This window comes from Balaenoptera borealis (genome assembly GCF_965194805.1).
Source record: "Balaenoptera borealis genome assembly, chromosome: 11".
Lineage (NCBI taxonomy): Eukaryota > Metazoa > Chordata > Mammalia > Artiodactyla > Balaenopteridae > Balaenoptera > Balaenoptera borealis.
The window spans coordinates 7,523,078-7,536,209 of NC_138868.1; the positions used below are offsets into that span (position 1 = coordinate 7,523,078).

Below are 13,132 nucleotides of genomic sequence, written 5' to 3' on the forward strand. Positions count from 1 at the left end.
TGACCTTTAGTAACTTTCCTTCTCTTGAGCCTTAGTTGCCTCACCTGTAAAACCAGAGCCAGGGCTGGACTAAATGATCGATTTGCAGGGGTTGATAGCTTCAGGCACTTCCAGGAGTCAGGTCCCTGTTAGTCCAGAAACTAGGGGAAGCCCCACTCTGTAGCTGACCCCCGGAATGAGAAGTCATCCACTTGACAGTGAAAGTGAAGCTCTGAAACAGACTTAGAACCAGCCCCCTGACTCTCCCTGGCTCTGCCACCAAGCATCTCTCAGGAGACCCCCCACTGATAGCATTTCCGTTGTCCATAAGAATCTCCTCTCCACCCTTTCCTTTGCAGTGGGTAAAAGAGACAGGCAGGGCTGAGTTTAATAGTTTTAAGGATGGGCTGGCAAGGCCCTAAACAGAAGTGTCCTGCCCAAGGTCACATAGCAAAGAAGAGAACCCAGGTGGCCACAACTCAGCCCAGTGAGAGCCCTCTCTCCCCAGCTGCACACACGCTGCCTACTCCACCAGCTCCTGGGCTTTTCTCTACACCTCACTTCCCAGCCCTGGGCCACCAGCAGCTTTTGGACATAGGGGAAGCAGAAACCGCCCTAGAGGACCACACCTCAGAGAAGAGCAGGATCTCCCAGGTGGTTTTGCTGTGAGGCTTCAGGCAGAGAAGGCAGGCCTGAAAGCCGATCTCCAAGAAGGCGTGGCTCCAGAATGATGGCAAATAAAAACCCAGAGAGCCAGCACCGCCTGGAGACCAGCAGGAGGCCAGAGGAGCCACTCAACAAGCCACTCAGCTCCTGGGCCTTGGAAGTGGTGAGCTCACTGAGGCAGGAAGAGCCCTGGGAGGGCCTGGGGACTGCAGATAAGGGTCCTGCGGGCAGATAGATGGGGCAGATGGAGGGAGGCAGAGGTTTGTGGTCCAGATGGTGGAGGAGGTTCCGGGGGAGAATCACGGCAGTGGGCTGACACACAAGTCACACTGGGACAGCTGCGCACACTCACACGCATCCAGAGAGACACGGGCAGACACGCACATCCACATGCACACGCACCCAAAGGCAGGTACAAGGAAAAGACAGCCCCTCACAGGCAGGCCTCACCCCAGTCAGACAGACCAACCTAGCCCCGCCTCATTCACCTGGAGGCATGCAGTATTGAAAGAACACCCCCTCCCACCTGCACACCCATCTAGAGACATCTATCTACCCACTGTGTTTCAGATGCCCATGGCGTCCCCCCAAACCCTGCTCCTCTGCCTGCTGGTCCTGGCGGTCACTGAAGGCCAGGGTCAACAGGCAGCCATCCCAGGCTGCTACTTGCACCGTAAGTAACCCTGGGAGCAGAGCGCTGGGCGGGAGCAAAGAGCTGATGGACTGGACAGAGGGGCAGGCAGCACCCTCGAGGGACCCAGTGAGGCTCAGGCAGCAGGAGCTGGGCGAGCCTCCGCCAAGGCACCATCTACCGCTCGCCTGTCTTCTTCCAGCCTTCAATGTGACGGTGCGAAGTGACCGCCAAGGCACCTGCCAGGGCTCCCACGTGGCACAGGCCTGCGTGGGCCACTGCGAGTCCAGCGCCTTCCCTTCCCGTTACTCGGTGCTGGTGGCCAGTGGCTATCGACATAACATCACCTCCGTCTCTCAGTGCTGCACCATCAGCAGCCTGAGGAAGGTGAGGGGGCCCAGCTCGGTGGTGCTCGTTGCGGGTAGGGGAGACGGAGGAGACGGGGATCTAAGATGGCCTGAGAAAGGGGACTGGAACAGACACCCACCTCTCCCACAGGTGAAGGTGCAGCTGCATTGTGGGGGGGACCGGAGGGAGGAGCTGGAGATCTTCACGGCCAGGGCCTGCCAGTGTGACATGTGTCGCCTCTCGCGCTACTAGCCCATCCTTCTCCCGCCACCCTCCCCTTGGTCAGAGGGTTTAATGTTGGAGTATATCCTACATATCCTGAACCTCAGCAAGGACAACAGCTCCAACCCTGTGAGAAGAGGGGCGTTTCTGCCTCTTCCCCACCTCTGCCTGGCTTCCTAACCAGTCCTTCATCATTTCATCTCCCTCTTTGTCCTAAATAAAGCAAGCAGATCATGAGTTTCTCTCTTTATTAAATCTACCCCCAGCCAGGGAAAGGGGAACAGACCATGGTTACTGTGACCACCCCCCCTTGCCCCAGGACACAGGGAATCTTCTGCCTGTGCCCTCACCCCTCCCCCTGCCCAATAAATAAAAAGGGGACAAGGATGTACAGGGCAAGGGAGGGGAGGGAAGGAAGGAGGGTGCCCCAGGCCCAGGATAATGTCTGTGTTGCAGGTGAGCTGGGGGAGAATAAATAGACCATGGATCCCATGGTGGGGTGAGGAAGGACCTCCCGCTGGCACAAGGTGGGGCAGGTGAGGGGCCGAGTCCCCTTGCCCTAGGCTGGGAGCAGGGGGTGGGAACCTGCCTGCAGTCTGTAGCCCAGCTTTGTGGGGCAGAGGCAGATCCCCGATGGCAGCTTCCTGGTCAAGCTTGCCCTGGTCAAGTCCTGCCAGGAGGGCCTGAGAGTTCTGTTGCCAGGACCCCCATCTCTCCTCCTCTCCCCCCAGTGGAAACTGCCCATGCTGGGCCAGGCAGGAAGCCCTCCGAGCCCCCTCTGGCAAGGCCAGGAGTAGGTGTGTATCTCTCTGGACCCCTGGGCAGGAGGGAGGATGGAGGGACTGACAGCTCTGGGTTTAGCTCCTCCCCTTCTGGGGATCTTTAGCTCTGACCTCCACCGGTGGCCACCTGGGGTGTAAGCCGCTGGAGCGGGGCCTCTTTGGCCCCCTGGGTCCCCTGTAGCCGGCGTAGCCGTAGCTCCTCCAGGCCTTGCCACAGCTCCTGACGTTCCTGGGCCTTCTGCTGTTCCCTGGGGAGAGAGGGGGAGGCAGTTCCCTTACCTGGGGCCCCCACCTGCAATCCAGCCTCCCTCACCACCACCCCACCTGCAAAGAGACTCCACTTAGGGGAGAAGGCACTGAGGAGAGACTGGTCCCAGCCTGTGCTCGTGGAGTAAATGGATCAGCCTGGCCCTGAGAGGCCCCAGCTGAAGTACAGGGTGCTCCGTACCTGGACGAAGTACTTGGGAGGATAATTGGAGGATGCAGGGGACAACTGGGCTTGGATGCCCCAGCACTTGGCAAAAACATAGGGAGAGACTTTAAACATCTGATCAGATGGGATGTGGGTTGTCCTCTTCGGTTCCCTCCAACCAGGAACTGGTTCTTTTCTGCTTTTCTCCCCTCTCCCTCCATGTCCAGCCTCCCAGCACTCACTGCTGCTTTTCCAGCTTGTAGGAGGCTGTGAGCTCATCAAACAGCTTCCCATTCATCTCCATGAAGGTCTTGAGCACATTGTAGATCAGAGACACAATGGTTCTTGGCAGGGTCAAGGGAGGGGGTGAGAGATGAGAGCAATTTCAGTTGGGTCCCACCTCCCTGTCTGGCATTCTGCCTGTCCCTGTGTCCCAAATACAGCATGCAGCCCTGAACACCACAAGCACTGCCCTCTGCCTGCCCCCTTCACCACCCCTCTGCCATCTTCGGATGCCTTCCCTGATCCTCTCCAGCTAGCAGGAACCCCAGTTCTGGACCGGCTGGCCCTGCCCCAGGTTCTGTGGGTTAGGTCAAGGCCTGGGTACTCACTGATTCCAGTGCTCCTTGGAGACTTGGTAGAGGGTCCCAAACACAGCAGGCAGCACAGTATGGCAGTTGTCCTCAATGAGGCTCAGGATATACTCATTGTTCCAGAAATACAGAGCCCGCTCTGCAACCTGGGGCAGCGAGATGGCAGAGTAAGCGCCTGGCAGTGGCTTCCCTGCACATGCAAGGCCTGGTATCCATCCCCAACCCAAAACCCAGGGCACCCTCCCCTCCACACACCCCGTCTTCAGGACTCATCTGACCCACGGGAGGAAGCAACATGGTGAGGTGAAAAGAACACTGGATTAGGAGTCCAACGCTCAGAGGTGAATCCTGGCTCCACTACACACTGGCCACGTGACTTTGGACAGGGTATTTAACCCCTCAGCCTCTGTTTTCAAATCTGTAAAGTGGGGCTAATAATAGCTACCTCCATATGCCTGTTGTAAGAATCAAATGAGGTATTCAGTAAACTGAAGTGCCAGAGTCACCGTGAGGAAAAATTGACAACCACCAGGTATGGCTCATAAAAATGAGAGAAAGTCTGCACACACGTGTAGGAGAACACCGGTTACAGCCAGCCTGGATGGTGTGGAGAAGCCTCGCTGGGCTCTGAAGTGGGGCTAATGAAATGTAAGGCCACTAAGGAAGCGGAAAAGTCATGACAACCATCCACCCCATTCATGGACGTTTGCTAAACATCCATTTCAGTTTACAAAATGTGTTTATGCTACCGTCTCTCCGGTTCTCATCACCACCTGTTGGCCCATTCTACAGATAAGGAAGCCTAATCTGACTCAGAGTGGTGAAGTGATTTGCTCAAGGCTCCTCAGCCAGTGGGAGGTGGATCTGAGGCTTGACCCTAGGTCTCCTGACCCTAAGTCCAGCATCTCCCCATTATTAGACCCAGGAAGGTCCAGAGGAGAAACTGAGGGCAGAGGAAGCTGTGTTAGGTCAACTTGCCAACCTTACCAGTCCATACCCTGGCTCTCACCCCCACCCATTCCGGCCCCATACCTGGAAATGGGGGCTGGACACACAGCGAGCCACCTGCTTGAAGAGGGGCTCCTGGATCTTCACGAACTGGGAGGGCTCAATGACATCCAGAATCTCTTCCATCTCCCCCAGAAACATCACCTGGGGTGGGGGTAGGGACACAGGGAGCAGCAGTTCCCATCTCCCCTGACACACACCGGACTGCCCTCTGGAAGCTGAGCCCTCCCAACCTCCCTGTGGTGGACGTCAAAGCCCTTCTTCATACCTCCTTCTGGGTACAGGTTTTTGGCCAGTATTTGAGCAGCCCCCGGATCACCTGTGGGAGTTGAGGCAGAAAAGAGTCAGACCTGCGGGGGTGGGGGCTTGCCCTTCCCCCCAGAGGTACTCACATGCTCTGTCAAAGTGGCATCCTTCTCCAGGAACTGTACCACACAGTATGCCAGCTGCAGCGGGGCGCGGCGGGGGAGGAGTAGGCAGAGAGAAGGAGGACAGGGGTCAGGAGGGGACCAGGACAGGACGCTAGACATTTGCTCGTTTCCTATGTCTATCCTCTTATTCACCAATCATTTACTGACCACCTAGGATACACCAGGCACCATGCTTGGTGTGCGGGGACACAATAACGACCTCACAGGGGAAACATTCAGCAAACTAGTCCTTACAAATTTTACAAAAGTTTCCTTAACCGGAATCTGTATCATGATCTATGGGAATACAGAAGGAGGAGAGCTCAATCCTGCCCAGGCAGGTCGAGCGGGAGGGGGCTGGGAAGTCTTCGGAGGCCAATGTCTGAGATCGGCCTTAAACGGTCATGGGGATTCTCTAAGGTAGACGGAACAGAATTAGTCAAGAAAAAGGTGAGAGAGGATCCCGTGAGTTCACGCTTTAGTGTGGCTGAAAGCAGAGTGTCAGGCTGGCTCTGCAGGCCCGCGTGGCTGCCCTGACTCTGTCAGGACCTCTCTGCCGTGGCAGGACCAGGCCTGGCCCTTACCTGGGCGTGAAAGACAGACAGCGACTTGACAGAGTGCAGGGGAATCAGGACTCGAACCAGAAACTGCTTGTGCTCGGTCTTCAGGGGCAGCGCAAAGCCGTTGATGATGCTGAGGAGGGGGCGGGAGAGATGAGGAGGGTAGGGATGACTGGGCCTCAGTCCCTCCTCCCAGAATCCTGATGTGCCAGCTGATGCCCAGAGAGAGTCACCTTCCTAAGATCTCCAGCAGCTCAGCCACGCCATTGAAGTGCTCGAGTTCATAGATGAACCTTTGAGAGGAAGAGAAGGATGCAGAAGGGCTCAAGGCAGTTGGAGCAGGCCCAGCCCTCCTCTCTGTCATCCTGCCTGCCCACCCCCAGCCTGCACATCAATCCAACTCTCTCCCCACCCAGAGGCTGTGCTCCCTTCCCAAAACCCCAAACCAGGCCCCACTGAGATCCACATCCACCTCTTTATTACCCTTCTCAGCCCAGCCACCAGTGCCACTCTGGGTCCCAGCTCAAACCTTTCTTCTTCTTCTTTTTTTTTTTTTTTTAATTTTTATTGGAGTATGGTTGCTTTACCATGCTGTGTTAGTTTCTACTGTACAGCAAAGTGAATCAGCTATACGTATACATATATCCCCTCTTTTTTGGATTTCCATCCCATTTAGGTCACCACAGAGCACTGAGTAGAGTTCCCTGTGCTATACAGTAAGTTCTCGTTAGCTATCCATTTTATACATAGTATCAATAGTGTATATATGTCAATCCCAATCTCCCAATTCATCCCACCCACCCTTTCCCCTCTGGTATTCAAACCTCTCTTCTATGAAGCATTCCAACTCGTCTCTTCCTCCCCGAGACCCTAACCCTCATTACCTGGTCCCCATCCAGTCCACAGGCACCTAGCCTGAGTCCTTCGCTCTTCATGCCAATCAACCAAAAGAATGACAAACACTCACAGTGTCTATTCTGTGCTACGTACTTCTCAAAATTATCCCAGGAGGTAGACCTTATTGGATCCATTATACAGATGAAGAAATCAAGGCTCAGCAGTTCAATGAAACTTGCCCCAAAGTTAATAAGCAAGGGACCTAATACACCACTGAGCTCCTGGAGGAGAGGGATCATGCCTCACCTATTTTGTAGCTAATAACGATAAAAGCTAATGTTTCAGAGTTCCGGCCTTGGTCCAGGAGCTATACTGAGTGTTTTGAAGGCACTGCCTCATTTCATCTTGATGATTATCTCTGTGTAGTATAGCTATCATTCCCATTCTAGAGATGAGCAAACTAGGAGAGAGCTTAAATAATTTGCCCAAGTTCACCCAAATATTTGAACCAAACTCAAATACAGGCCATCTAGCTCAAGAGCCAGTCTCAACTACAAGGCAATGTGGGTCCCTGATGCCCAGTGGGCATTGGTGCTCAATACATATTTGCAGAAAGAATCTCTTTCTTTGGGTCCTTAAGGCCTGGTATGACAAGGATCAAAAGATTTAGATCCTAGGCCCCCTGAACTGACCTAGTCCCTGCAAACCACTTCATCTCTCAGCCTCAATTTCCTCATCTGTAAAATGGAAATAAATACCCTTTCTCTACTGATCTCACAGGATTTGTATAAGCAAAAATTATACAATATGTTGCCAAGAAAAAACTGGGCCCCCCAGCCCAGAAGCTTTTGCCTCTGTCTTCTCCCCATAGCTCTCTCCCTCCCTCCCCAGGTCTCAGCGGGGCAGGCTGCAGGCACCCACCGGAGGAAGATATGGCTGCACTGTTTGCGGATGTAGGCCCGGAGCCCCAGGAACTTGCCGTAGACCCTGTGCAAGATGGTCTTGAGGTACTCACGCTCCCGAGGGTCCTCGCTATCAAATAGCTCCAGGAGCTGTGGGACACAGGATCAGGGGTTAGGAAAGAGGCCAAGCCAGGTTGCTTCCATCCTATCCCCACGCCACGCAGAGAGCCTGCCCCTGCCCCATGACACCACCCGGCCTGGGCTCCCCACTTCACCATCAGGACAAACTTTTGATCCACATATCTCTTGGCCACGGAGGGCTGGAAGTCTGGGCTCTCCAAGAAACGCAGGAAAAACTCATATACCAGCTGGAGGAGGGGAACAGACGGAAAGGTGAGTTCAGGAGCAGCCTCCCCCCTCATCCTGCCCTGTGGCCCTCATCCAACAGTCCGGGGCCTAAGGAGACCCTCTACCCTCTCCTCGGATCTCTTCTGAAACTCAGATCCCTGTCTTCTCCAGCCCTCATACCTGAAGATGTGGCCATGAAGGCTCAAGGTTGGGCTCATCCTCTTCAGGGTCAAATTCAGGGTTCTCACTGGGTGGCAGCGTCCGGAAGATATTCACTGAGATCTGAGGGGACAGAGTCAGGGTTCTTTACGGAAGAACCCTTGAAGGCGGAAGCCAGGACATCCCTCATCCAAAGTTTAACGGGCCTCAGCACCTGCCCAAGCAACCAGTTCACTCCTTGGCAATCATCACCTGAACATCTAGTTCATGGAAGACCTGGGCCCAGGGTTGGGGACCCAGGGGTGGATGAGATACATCTCTGCCCTCTATCAGGTGCAGTCCAGCAGGGAAGACGAGATGGCAAGTGGTAAGGTCTAAGGACATTCTAAGCAGCAAAAGGGAGATTTCTAGCTTGGGCATTGAGAGAGGCTTCATGGAAGAGGCAGCACCTGAGCCAGGCCATGGCGATAAGGAACGTGGTGGGAGTGCACACCAGGCCTCAGGAGAGCATAAGCAAAAGCGCAGGGTGGGACAAGCCCAGGAGGCACTGAATGACCTACACTGGCTGGGTGCTGGGCAGCAGTGGGGCTGGGACAGGGGTTGCGGGGGAGGAAGATGTGGGCCTTGAGGCCAAGCCAAAGAGTGTGGGTTTATTCTCCGCACGGGGGCTCCGCAGGCAGGCTTAGGGTTCCCATGGGCACCAAGCCCTCCCCCAGAGGCCAGGTGCCAGGTGCTCACCATGCGGATGATGTCTGGGTAGACAGGCTCAATGAGGACCCCCCGAGTGCTCCCCACACACTCCACCAGCTCATTGAGCGCCGCCCGCTTCACCTCCTTCCCCTTCAGGTCGGCCACACAGTCCAAGAAGTCAAACATCACCCCACACTGGGCCAGCTTCCGGCTCAGCAGCTCATGCAGCTCAGAGGCTGGCACATCTGGGGAGGAAGGAGGGGGCTGAGCCTGGGCCCCAGCTGCCACAGCTCTGGGCAGGGGTGGGCCCTCCTAATCCCTAAGGCAGGCTCCTCTGCCCCCCAGACCCCATGCTTTTGTGCCATCTCCCACTCCTTGCAGAAAGCAAACAACTTCTGTCCCATCCTCCATTCTTTTGAAGTAAAGGAGCTTCATCTCTTCATCCTAACCTAGGCTCAGTGAACATGATAGCCTGATTTTCAAGCGTGGTAACAGACCCTGGCTGCCTGGGCTTTCCACAGGTGCCCAAACAGCCACTGCCTCCCTCTCATAGGCGGCACTCTGTTCTAAGAGCCAGAAGTGGGGAGAAGAGCCAGCACCGAGGACCTCTCGGGTGCCCTCTGCCTCAGCCAGTTGGGCCCTGTAGCCCAGAGTCGGGGGGACTTCACGGTGACCGCAGGGAGGCATGCTAAGCACCTGCCCCAGGACCCCGGCAGCAGCTGGGCTGCTAGTGGCCTCCTGGAACCCAAGCTGTAGGCCCCACCCTTGGCCCTGGTCTGCCCCCCAGGGTGGCGCCACCTCCAGATGCCCCACCTCCAAGGATGACAGGCCAGTCAGGCCATGCGTCAGCAGAGAGGGTAGAGGGCTGGGGGGTGGCGGTCAGGTGGTGGAGTCCCTGGCCTGGAAGGGGCCGTCCAGACTCCCTCCGATGGCAGCTGCCAGCTGCTTCCCACCACCCCACCCCCAAACCTCACTTGCCCACTCCAGGACTCAGGTAGCCCCGGAGCCAAGAGCCGGGCTCACCTTTGAGCAGGGGCAGTGGGATGAGTTCCTGCTGGTTGCTCTGATAGCGGAACTGAGAGGAGCTGTGGGACCGCCGGGGCCGGGCCCTGCGGAGGGAACGGCGGGAGAAGCCGTCCACCTTGTCGGGTGGGGGCACCGGGGACAGCCCTGGGGACGAGGGGCTGCCGGGGGTGCTCGCGGGGGGCAGCTTCGTCTCCATGGCGGTCAGGCGGTGGGCCAAGCCTTCAGAGCCCCTGAGCTTCCCTCTGGGCCTGCAGGACGCTGCGTGAGGCTGGGCTGACTAACTCGGGCCCATCCTGTGCGGTGGGGAGGCGCACAGCCACAGTCCTGGCCCCCCCCCCAGGGCCTCTGGCAACTGCCCAGTCCTGGGGGGCAAGCACGGTAGAGAGGAGGATGGCTCAGGTCTCAGGTCCTTCCTGAGGGTCGGAAGAGTCCAGTTAGGGTTCCCACCCTGGCTCTTTTAAAAAAGAAGTCAGGGCAGAGAGGTCAGCAAGAAACAGACAGAGAGAGCCTGTCAGTTCTTTCAGGACAGCGTGTGGGGCTGCGGCGGAGCGCCCAAGTCTTCTTTCCCTCCTACCCTGGCCCAGACCCTAAAGAGAGGCGCAGCCCTCTCCCACAGGAGACAGGGCCCTCCCTTCTCCCGGGCTGAAAGGCCCCAGACTCCAAAACAACCCTTCTCGAAACAGGGCCTCTCCCGCCAGCCAGCCCCTACCTGGAACGGGGACCTCGTTCCTCATCCCTGGCCCCTAAAAGAACGGGGCCCCCGTTTCTGCTCCACTAATCCGGTCACTAGGGACTTCCCCAAGAATGAGGGTCCCATCCCCCTGCCCCCCCACGACCCGCAGCCTCCCCCACCTCAGTTTCTCCTTCCTCGCCCCCAGATCTCATCTGCTTCTCGAGGGGGGGGCCACTCACTTCTCAGATGCCCAGACTTTGGTCGCCGACCCTCCAGGGGCTGCCGGTGGGGAGGGGAGCAGCTGTTCAGGGCTCCCGAGCCGCGGTCCGGTTCAGGGCGCTGGCGCTGGGAGGCGGCGCTCCTGGGTTCTCTCTCTGGCTCCGGGGGGGCCGGAGCGTGCACCCAACTCAGCCCCGGGTCGGGGCGCGGGCGCCCGACGGGCTCTGGGCTGCCCGGGGCAGCGCGCAGACCTCTCCTCAAGTCGTGGGACCCGACCCGCGTAGCACCACAGGAGCCCCGGCTCTGTGAGCACCGGCACCCGCCGCCCAGCTGCTCACGATGACATCAAGTCACCTCCCCCAGTCGGCCCGCACATCCCCGCGGGTTTGGGGGCCGGGGGCGGGAGCGGGGGGGGGCGGGGGGTGCTGCGTCAGGAAGTTCCCGCCCGGGGCAGCTGGGAGATGTAGTCCCCTCACCAATTAAAGCGGCTGCCTGACCAAAGGGGTAATCCCTGCGGGCACCCAGGGACAAGACTGAAGCTGAGCGGGAAGGGGTCCAGCTGGCGCTGGGTTCCTGCTTTCTGCAAGGGAGACTGCATAGGGAGAGAGGAAGACTCAGGAGTCTGCACCAGGAAGCTGGGGGCGATGGCAGGACTCTGGCAGGAAAGAGGCCCAATCCTATGTCAGGCCCAAAGATTTGGCCTGCTCCATCTGTGCCCCAGGCATTCCACCCCCAAGGGAACCCCACCCTCACTCCAGAATGGCTGGACGCTTCAAAACCCCAGTAGAAACTGGCACTGGACTGGTTAATAGTCTGCAGTGAGCCAGTGCCTGCTGGGAGGGGTGTGGTGCACCCAAGGCTGCTGGGAAATGCAGTCCTTCCTCAGGCCTGCAGTCCCCCTCCCGTCCCTTGCTGTCTAAGGTGACATCATGATCTGGGTTTAAAGGGCCAGCCTAGGAGTGGCAAAGCATCAGAGCAGGGGGTTCTCCCTGGTGCTGCCACCCCACCCCAGGCAAGCTAGCCTCCCTGGATGGAACTCCCAGCCCCTCTGGGACCTAAGATGTGCTACTGGGGTCTCTTGTTCAAAATCCTGCTGCAGAGTATCCAAGGCACAGGTGGACTTCCAAGAGTTTGGCATTCCTGCCAAAATTTTCCAGCTTGTAGTCCAGGGCCCCCTTCCTAGCACTCTGGACCCCAACACCTTTCATTCCCCTGGACTCCATCCCCTATACTAGGCTGTGAAATCTCCACCCAGCAATTTTGTTTTGCTTTGATTGATTGATTGATTGATTTATGGCTGTGTTGGGTCTTCGTTTCTGTGCGAGGGCCTTCTCTAGTTGCGGCAAGTGGGGGCCACTCATCATCGCGGTGCGCGGGCCTCTCACTATCATGGCCTCTCTTGTTGCGGAGCACAGGCTCCAGACGCGCAGGCTCAGTAATTGTGGCTCACGGGCCTAGTTGCTTCGCGGCATGTGGGATCTTCCCAAACCAGGGCTCGAACCTGTGTCCCCTGCATTGGCAGGCAGATTCTCAACCACTGCGCCCCCAGGGAAGCCCTGTTTTGTTTTTTGAATTTTATTTTATTTACTTTTTATACAGCAGGTTCTTATTAGTTATCTATTTTATACATACTAGTGTATACATGTCAATCCCAATCTCCCAGTTCATCCCAACCCACACACCCCCCACCCGCCGCTTTCCCCCCTTGGTGTCCATATGTTTGTTCTCTACATCTGTGTCTCTATTTCTGCCCTGCAAACCAGTTCCTCTGTACCATTTTTCTAGGTTCCACATATATGCGTTAATATACAATATTTGTTTTTCTCTTTCTGGCTTACTTCACTCTGTATGACAGTCTCTAGATCCATCCACGTCTCTACAAATGACCCAATTTCGTTCCTTTTTATGGTTGAGTAATATTCCATTATATATATGTACCACATCTTCTTTATCCATTCGTCTGTCCATGGACATTTACATTGCTTCCATGACCTAGCTATTGTAAATAGTGTTGCAATGAACATTGGGGTGCATGTGTCTTTCTGAATTATGGTTTTCTCTGGGTATGTGCCCAGTACTGGGATTGCTGGATCATATGGTAATTCTATTTTTAGTTTCTTAAGGAACCTCCATACTGTTCTCCATAGTGGCTGTATCAATTTCCATTCCCACCAACAGTGCAAGAGGGTTCCCTTTTCTCCACACCCTCTCCAACACTTGTTGTTCGTAGATTTTCTGATGATGCCCATTCTAACTGGTGTGAGGTGTTACCTCACTGTAGTTTTGATTTGCATTTCTCTAATAATTAGTGATGTTGGGCAGCTTTTCATGTGCTTCTTGGCCATCTGTAAGTCTTCTTTGGAGAAATGTCTATTTAGGTCTTCTGCCCATTTTTGGATTGGGTTGGTTTTTTTTTTAATATTGAGCTGCATAAGTTGTTCATATATTTTGGAGATTAATCCTTTGTCAGTTGATTCATTTGCAAATATTTTCTCCCATTCTGAGGGTTGTCTTTTTGTCTTGTTTGTAGTTTCCTTTGCCTTGCAAAAGCTTTTAAGTTTCATTAGGTCCCATTTGTTTACTTTTGTTTTTATTTCCATTACTCTAGGAGGTGGATCAAAAAAGATCTTGCTGTGATTTATGTCAAAGAGTGTTCTTCCTATGTTT

General features: G+C 55.7%; 2 protein-coding genes across 5 annotated transcripts; one reads left to right on the forward strand and one right to left on the reverse strand.

Annotated features, from left to right (window-relative positions):
• The first annotated feature begins 678 nt into the window (after positions 1–678).
• GPHA2 (glycoprotein hormone subunit alpha 2) lies at positions 679–2,083 on the forward strand. Its single transcript, XM_082344208.1, has 4 exons — positions 679–808; positions 1,216–1,318; positions 1,479–1,663; positions 1,775–2,083. The coding sequence occupies exons 1-4, from the start codon at positions 707–709 to the stop codon at positions 1,874–1,876; spliced, it is 492 nt and encodes a 163-aa protein (XP_082200334.1). The 5' UTR covers positions 679–706; the 3' UTR covers positions 1,877–2,083.
• Positions 2,081–10,624, reverse strand: PPP2R5B (protein phosphatase 2 regulatory subunit B'beta). Of its 4 annotated transcripts, none has more exons than XM_082344142.1 (15): positions 10,486–10,624; positions 9,571–9,656; positions 8,596–8,792; positions 7,879–7,980; positions 7,626–7,718; positions 7,370–7,500; positions 5,845–5,904; positions 5,636–5,744; positions 5,034–5,087; positions 4,910–4,960; positions 4,666–4,785; positions 3,652–3,779; positions 3,283–3,384; positions 3,077–3,142; positions 2,081–2,876 (listed from the first exon to the last, which is right to left on the reverse strand). In XM_082344142.1, the coding sequence occupies exons 3-15, from the start codon at positions 8,731–8,733 to the stop codon at positions 2,729–2,731; spliced, it is 1,302 nt and encodes a 433-aa protein (XP_082200268.1). In that variant the 5' UTR covers positions 8,734–8,792; positions 9,571–9,656; positions 10,486–10,624; the 3' UTR covers positions 2,081–2,728. The 4 variants fall into 4 exon arrangements, with proteins under 4 accessions (XP_082200268.1, XP_082200266.1, XP_082200267.1 ...); XM_082344140.1 differs by having other exon boundaries at positions 9,571–9,986; XM_082344141.1 differs by lacking the exon at positions 3,077–3,142 and having other exon boundaries at positions 9,571–9,986.
• Positions 10,625–13,132: the final 2,508 nt, after the last annotated feature.

Excerpts from the sequence above, each read along its gene's own strand:
- GPHA2 (XM_082344208.1), top strand. The coding sequence starts at position 707 with ATGATGGCAAATAAAAACCCAGAGAGCCAGCACCGCCTGGAGACCAGC. Across the intron at positions 809-1,215 it reads GCTCCTGGGCCTTGGAAGTG|ATGCCCATGGCGTCCCCCCA; the intron begins GTGAGCTCACTG and ends ACTGTGTTTCAG. Across the intron at positions 1,664-1,774 it reads CCATCAGCAGCCTGAGGAAG|GTGAAGGTGCAGCTGCATTG; the intron begins GTGAGGGGGCCC and ends CCTCTCCCACAG.
- PPP2R5B (XM_082344140.1), bottom strand. The coding sequence starts at position 9,769 with ATGGAGACGAAGCTGCCCCCCGCGAGCACCCCCGGCAGCCCCTCGTCC. Across the intron at positions 5,905-7,369 it reads TGCAGCCATATCTTCCTCCG|GTTCATCTATGAACTCGAGC; the intron begins GTGGGTGCCTGC and ends TTCCTCTCAAAG. Across the intron at positions 5,088-5,635 it reads TGTCTGTCTTTCACGCCCAG|CTGGCATACTGTGTGGTACA; the intron begins GTAAGGGCCAGG and ends GCCCCGCTGCAG.